This window comes from Anneissia japonica, unplaced genomic scaffold (assembly GCF_011630105.1).
Source record: "Anneissia japonica isolate Jap-2015-1 unplaced genomic scaffold, ASM1163010v1 scaffold20057_len12935_cov109, whole genome shotgun sequence".
NCBI lineage: Eukaryota > Metazoa > Echinodermata > Crinoidea > Comatulida > Comatulidae > Anneissia > Anneissia japonica.
The window spans coordinates 1-7,725 of NW_022740544.1; the positions used below are offsets into that span (position 1 = coordinate 1).

The 7,725-nt window shown below is 36.0% G+C and overlaps 1 protein-coding gene across 1 annotated transcript; it reads left to right on the plus strand.

Annotated features, from left to right (window-relative positions):
* Window positions 1-742: 742 nt before the first annotated feature.
* On the plus strand, window positions 743-7,707 carry LOC117118237 (the record flags this gene model as incomplete). Its single annotated transcript, XM_033262757.1, has 6 exons — window positions 743-964; window positions 1,272-2,633; window positions 2,836-3,016; window positions 3,568-3,812; window positions 6,236-6,433; window positions 7,058-7,707. Coding segments are annotated over exons 2-6 (2,626 nt in total), but the record flags the coding sequence as incomplete, so codon positions are not given.
* Window positions 7,708-7,725: the final 18 nt, after the last annotated feature.

The following is a 7,725-nucleotide window of genomic DNA, read 5'->3' on the forward strand; positions in this document are numbered from 1 at the left end:
ATCTTGTGTTGTCATCAAATCCTTATAAGAAGAGGGCATATCGTATTGATATCTGTTATTTGACTAGTGCTGTCTAACTACGCATATGCATGAATGTGAAGAATTACACTTTAGTCGGATTTCAATTTCCAACAAAGCCTCAATGGCCTTGTTTGGTTAAGGCATTTAAATAGAATCCCAGCTGGAGGGCTAAAATGCAAGTATAAAAGGCACTGTCTTTCGGAAAAGATGTTAAAGACGTTGGTCCCATGTGCAATGTTGCCCATGTGCACATTAAAGAAAGCAGTACACTCTCAGAAAACAGTTTAGAATTGTCTCCCGGTGTATTGCCCAATCACCATTAGAAGTACCCTACTGGAAATATATGTTCAAAACTTTTGTAGGTTGTCTTGTGAATAAATCCAATCCATTTCATTCCATACTGTGTAATCCTGATGATGAGATTCATGATGCTATTAATGGAAATGATAAAGATAATGATGTGATAATGAAATTTCTATACATTAATTCTAAAGGGAATAATAAGATGTATGAGGAAGTTGATATTTCTTTTTAGTAACCTAGAGGTTTCCTGTATACTGTTTACTTGGTTCTGAAATATTCATTCGTATTGATCTGAAAGACAACAGGGTTCATATTTTTCACAGAAAGCTTCTTAAAATATTACACAGTGTTCTCCAAAGCCCTCACAATACACAAGCTTCAAGTTTTATCTTGATTTTTCTGTTACTAAAATAGGTTCTTGCTGCTGGTTTGGTGTGAACTGTAGAAAAAGTCATGAATTTAGATCAGATCACAACAAGCAAGTTTTAAAGCAATTTGACATTGCCTTTCTGCAACATAAGTGTTTGAAGATTCTTTTCCGGTTGGCCTGGCCACATTTTACGGTTCCTGAATTCTGCGGATTATACCGAAGCCAACACGGTTGCAAGAAACAGTCCTGTAGGTTTCTACACGTATGCAAGTAAGGGTCTCTGATTTCTATTTATTTTTATTTTTTAAATATATTTTAAACTAGTTTATGGGTATGCTATTGTTTTCATATCCAATTTTCAAGAACAAATACTGTAGTTTAATCAACTAGAAGTACTATAGTAATGTATCAATATAAAAAGATGATCTAAAAGTTCAGATACCTAAAAGTTTGGCAACAATATTCAGTCAGTAGAAAGGTTTAATGAAATGCCATGAGAATAAAGTTTAGCACCCTAAAATTTCTTCTGTTAATGCAGTGTATATGTAATATCAATACACATGTCTATGCTTTTCAGAAACTTTGTTATGAAAAAGTGCATGTACGGGCCACGATGTAAGTTTGCACACGATGTCTATGCGGAAGCTTCCAACCTGCGACTACTGAAGCGCTTTAATCTTGAGTACCCCTCTGATGATCTTATTCGCTTGATTAAAGAGCGAAATGAAGGATATTATCGATCAGACCTTGAGGTTTTTGAGAGTGATGGTAAAGACAGTGATAGTGAAGAGAGTGATGAGGAGCAAAGTTGCAGTTCAGATACCTATGAGACGATGGCCAAATCCCAAACACAATCAAATGGCTTGCTCAGGTTCAATAATCCACAAACAATGGCAATGCAAGATAAGAAAAAAGAAGTTTACAAGGACAATCCACACTTTACAACAAAGCATGAACCAAAAGTAAAAGTGCAGACAACTTTACCTTTTAAACATCATGTAGTAACCCCACAACTTCCAGCCAAAGCTCAAACACCATCAAATGACTTGCTTGACTTTAAATATTTTTCACAAACAGTGACAATGCAAGGTAAGAAAACAGAAGTTCACAAAGACAATCCACACATTACAACAAAGCATGAACCAGTGGTAATGCAGACAACTTCACCTTCTAAATGCCATGTAGTGATGCCACAACTTTCAGCCAATTCTATAACACAATCAAATGACTTGCTTGACTTGTGTTTTTCACAAACAATGATAATGCAAGATAAGAAAAATGAAGTTTGCAAAGACAATCCACTCATTAAAACAAAGCATGAACCAAAAGCGGTGATGCAGACAACTATACCTTCTAAATGCCATGTAGTGATAGACCAACGTCCAGCCAATTCTCAAACACAATCAAATGACTTCCTTGAGTTGGATCTTTCAGAAACAGTGACAATGCAAGAAAAGAAAAACAAAGTTTGCAAAGTAAATCCAAACATTACAACAAAGCATGAAGCAAAAGCGACAGTCCAGACAACTTCAACTTCTAAATGTCATGTAGTGATGCCACAACTTCCGGCCCAATCTCAAACACGATCAAAGCACTTTAATAATCCACAGACAGTGAAAATGCAAGATAAGAAAGAAGACCATCCACTCTTTCCACAACCTCTGGCTAAAACTATACAGTTAAGACGCTTTCTTGACTCCAGTAATCCACAGACAGTTGCATTGCAATCTAAAAAGGAAGAAATTTGCAAAGAAAATCTACGTGGAGGCTGCACCAGTGGTAGTTTGTGCCAAAGGCATCACTGTGATCTTCCCTACCAATGGCAGGTTAAAAATAATGGATTATGGGAGAGTGTCAATTCTTTAAATAATAATGATATGGAAAAAGATTACTGTGACATGAAAGTTAATCCACCAGTCTGTTTGGTTTTTGATACATGGTAAGTTGTTGGATACAGATGATGCTTGAAACTGTTGATCTAATATTTGATGTTAGACAATCAAAATCCATAGAACTACATTTTGACTGCCTCATGATATTTTAGCGTAGAATAAGTTAAAACGAACAAGTAATTTGTCTTGGCTACTAGATAGCTCTGCATGTCAAAATGATTATTTGATATCAATATTTCTTTTGCAAAGGGGTTGTATGCTTATCTATTATGATGACATGTATATTAGCAATATTTGTTCTTCATTGAAAATGGACATACGGCGGTTGGAAATAAAAGGTGAACCTGATTTTTTTGACTCCCACTTTATCCCTCACTGGTCATGGTATTGGAAGGATGAATGTGGTACCTGGATTGAATATGCAGAACAGGTAGGTACACAAAGTCTCTAATTTATTGACTTTGTGGTATTAAATAATTTTGAAGAGCACTACCAGCATTTGTTTTTGTTATGTTGTTGAATTTGGATGGGAATTAATCCCCAAAAAAGTATAGTATGGAACGGGATGCAAATAAGTATTATATGGAACGCCATTGGTGCCAAAATAGGTATGTTTTCACTGATTAAGACAGAATAGGGACTGGAACCTAGTCTAAGTGTGGTACTACAATACTTGGTAAATTCATGAGTTGAAGCCAATGAATGAATACATACTTTGCGACATTTCGATCTACTACCAGTAGAGCTTCATCTGGTAGTAGATCAAAGCGTCGCAAGTACGTATTCATTCATTGGTTTCAATTTATGAATTTACTTATCTATCACTATATGGAAACCCAATGATATTAGTCAAAGAAAATAACTGGTTCATACATATATTCCAATATTCAGCATGTGCCCTCATTTACAGTTGAATTATTTGAGCAATTTTCACTTATGTGTCAATTTCCAACAAATTTCACAACCTTACTTTCATTTTAGAATAGCAAGCAGAATGCAAGGTCTGACAAAGAAAGCTCGGATTTTGAAACGTTGTATGACGATTACAAAAACAGGAATTGTAGTCAGACTGTCAAGTTTAGGGCAGGAAGTCAACACTACACTTTGAACTTTGCCTCTATGATCCAGACCAATGATCGATATCATACCCAGAAAAATGTTTGTCGGAGACCATCTAGGCACATAACATGGGCTGATGTTAAGCAATACAGAGAAGAAAAACCTTGGTAAGTGAAAAATTAATAATGTAGTATGTTCTATTTTTGGTGTTTTATTTTCAGCATATATACTATATAAAAGCTATACGGAGTACTGTAGGCATAAGTAGTTTCCTGTGTTGGTTACTGAGTGAATATATTAATGAATTCAGTTGAATTTTGGTTGTGATTGTGATGTGGCATCAATGACAACATTTGATTTAGGATAAGTATTGACAAGCCATCTGCCATCCATCAGGGTGATACTGTAGGCCTACCTTGGACTATGGAACTATGGAAAGCATTCATGAATATTAATTACCTTGTACAGTAGTTTTGAGCCAATGGTGGCGGAATGTTTTTGAAAGTGGGGAAGGGGGCATTTCATAAGGTAATATGTCCTGTATATGAGCGAAGCGAGCATCTAGTCCGGGGACCAGGGGGCCGAAAAGGGCCGCTGGTGGACGTGCAGGGGATGAAGCCCCCTGGAAACTACGGCTACTTGACGAAGTTTGGTGAATTGTATTATTTATTTTATAGGCATCATTCTACTGTAATATGACTTCATAATTGTTGTATTTTAAATAGTAGTTTATAAAGTCGAAGTCGAGATTGCTTCCATGATCACAATATATTATTCATCATGCAAGGGGTATCCTTGAAAAGATATTCCCTGACAGGATAGAGTGTCCATTTTCTTCATCTTTTTTGATTATTATTATGTAATAGTTTGATGGTATACTGTAAGCCAATCAGTTAAACTTCTTAAAAATTATCCACTATGTGAAAAGTCAACATACACAAAAGATTAGCCCTACTGGATATGTAGTTTCCGAGATATTGACTCCTCAAAAAAGGGGTGTTGCCCTTCAAGATGCGCAAACACAATTTCCTCCAAATTTGGAAGCTTATAACTCTGGATTGGTAATAGCTATCAAGGTCAAACTTGGTATTCTAACTTCCATTCCACCATATTACACAAATATGGCATCAGATTAACTGTTATCCCTATCAGATTAACTGTTTAGTTAAGTTTATTACTGTGTATATAAGAAGTAATACTGGTGGGTTAGGATTCCTAAAAATTTGGAGATTAAAAAAGATTTACTTTTTGAGTTAGAGCTAAACTTAACTAAGCTTATTTTCCCCAGATACAGCCCTCCAAAAATGCATAAAGTTGGTCCAGACAGGTTTTGTCCCATTTTTAGACCATTGCTATTCCACAATGGTACATGCTACAACTTTTCTGATTGCAGATTTGGAATCAGAAGTAAAAGATGTCCTACACCACAAAATCTGAAGCTTATAGGCGCTATACTTCCAAAGATATTAGCTGTCTCTTATACACATCTAGATGTGTATAAGAGACAGCACCATAGCAGATGTCAAGAAAGTTAACGATAATTATTATCAATGTCTAAATTAAAGTGAAATGCAACATATACAAGATTTTAAAAAAGTACCGCTTTTACAAGATTTTAACTGTCCACATGACGAACCGTTAATGGGAAACATAGGCTTTTTTCACTTTTTTAGGGCTGGTCCCAAATTTGAATGGATGCCATTCCATTTTAATTCATTTGATCAGCCTGTGCTTGCTTGTGGCTAGAGACAACTACCCATAGATAATATACTGTAATTTAAGATGTATACACTCACTCATATGGACACAGGGTGACATTGAAAATCACAAAAAAATTGCATCGTTAAACAAAGTGGCTATTTTGAGTGCAGATAACTTAAAAAAAGAAGGGATAACAGTTAATCTGATGCCATGTTTGTGTAATATGGTAGAGTATAAGTTAGAATACCAAGTTTGACCTTGATAGCTATACCAATCCAGAGTTATAAGCTTCCAAAGTTGGAGGAAATTGTGTTTGCGCAACTTGAAGGGCCACGCCCCTTTTTTGAGGAGTCAATATCTCAGAAACTACAAAACCTATAACACTAAAATGATCCACATAGTGGATCATTTTTATGGAGTTTCATCAAAATCTGAGAGCGTCATACTGGAACTTTTTTGAAATCTGGTTGATTTGACATGGAATGACCCAGCAGTCACAAAAGTAGGGGGGGGGGCAGAAAAATTTGAGGGGCCAGTGGCTCCCTAGCCCCCCCCCCCAGCTTCCGCTGCCGTTGTTTTGAGCTCTGGCCCTGAAAGGCTTTAGAATATTAGTTTGCTCTTTTAGCCGGGAGCACAGGCCCTGTTCAAATGTACCACAGTTCCGAAACAAGCCATGTTGGCCCTTATCAAAATGCGCTTAAAATGTTTAAAATGCCGCCAGTTGGGCCTGACACAACCCAGGCCCCCAGGGCAGTAGGGCTCCGAAGGCCCTGCTAACATATATTTATTGAATGCTGGCAATGACGACAATGACGATGATGTCGAGATAATATTTTTTATATTGTACTTGCATTTTTCTAAAATTTGAGATTTGTTTACTTACCTTCAGGCTAAATAAAAATAAATATCCAAGAACCTGGAATATGAACCTTCGTGGAAAGTCACATCTACTTGTAAGTGTATCGAAGAACAGACACAGTGAAGAATACAAGAAAATACAGAAATTGTTTCAGACTACACTTTCAGGAGTAGATATTACAAAACTGGAACGTGTTCAAAACGAGACCTGCTGGGATTTATATTCACGGTACAATAATTTTTAATATAGATTTATATTTCTTACTCATAACCAAGAAATATTGCTTTCTTGGAAAGCTTTTGATCTGCCATTCACTGGACCTTAATTTCCACCCCCAAGGCTCAAAAGATGGCTGGAGGTAGTATTGCCTCCATTAATTGAGATTTTTAGTCAAATTGGCACTACAGACATCAAGATTCAAAACAAATACAGTAGTAAGATTTAATACTTATAATAATAATGATAATATAATGATATTAATAATGATAATACTAATAATAATAATAATAATAATAATAATAATAATGATAATTTAAAACTTTCAATTTTACGATGCCTTTCAATAATGTACCCCATTTCACTAATACATGATTTATCAGACAATTTCCACAAGAACCACTAGTTTATGTTTTTAATTATATAATGTGACAATCTATAACACTTTCATTATTGAATGCTAAATAGTAAACTAACATTTGATATGAACCTGACTACACCAAACACCATGGGCAAGCACCAATGTTTTACATTGCCACTTCCATCACCAGATGAAAATAATCCAAATAGTTAGCAGCTCTATAGATTCAATTTTCCATGCCCGAAATAATATATTTTTTTCCTTATATTCAAAAGGCAAAAGGAAGTTATGATGAAAAAGAATCCCAGCAAACCAGTGGATGAGCGTCTACTGTTTCATGGAACTAAACCTGAAAAAGTTGAAGATATTTGTCGAGATAATTTTGATTTTCGTTTGAGTGGAACTCGGGTTGGTGCAGTCTATGGTCAAGGTGCCTATTTTGCAAGCACATCGAAATATTCTGATTCCTATGCAGAGGCTGATGGCTACAATGTAAAGAAGATGTTTGTAGCACGAGTCCTTGTCGGAAGTTACACCAATGGGACCCGTGATATGCGCAGACCACCGTATAAAAATTCTTCAGATAAAACAAAGGGGATGTATGATTCTTGCGTCGACAACACAAGTAATCCAAGTATATTTGTGGTATTTGATAACCATCAAGTATATCCAGAATACGTAATCACATATTCAACATCCAATGCCAATCATACTTCTTATAGTAGTACCAACCAAACAAGCTCTTATAACCCATATACAGCTGCAGCAAGATACGCTTACAGTGCCAGTCAAACATCTGATACCAGTACCAGCCAACGAAACTCTTTTAACTCATATACAAGTACAACAGCTAGAAGGGCTTACAGTGCGAGTCAAACATCTTATACGGGTACCAGCCAACGAAACTCTTATACCCCATCTACAAGTACGACAGCAAGAAGCA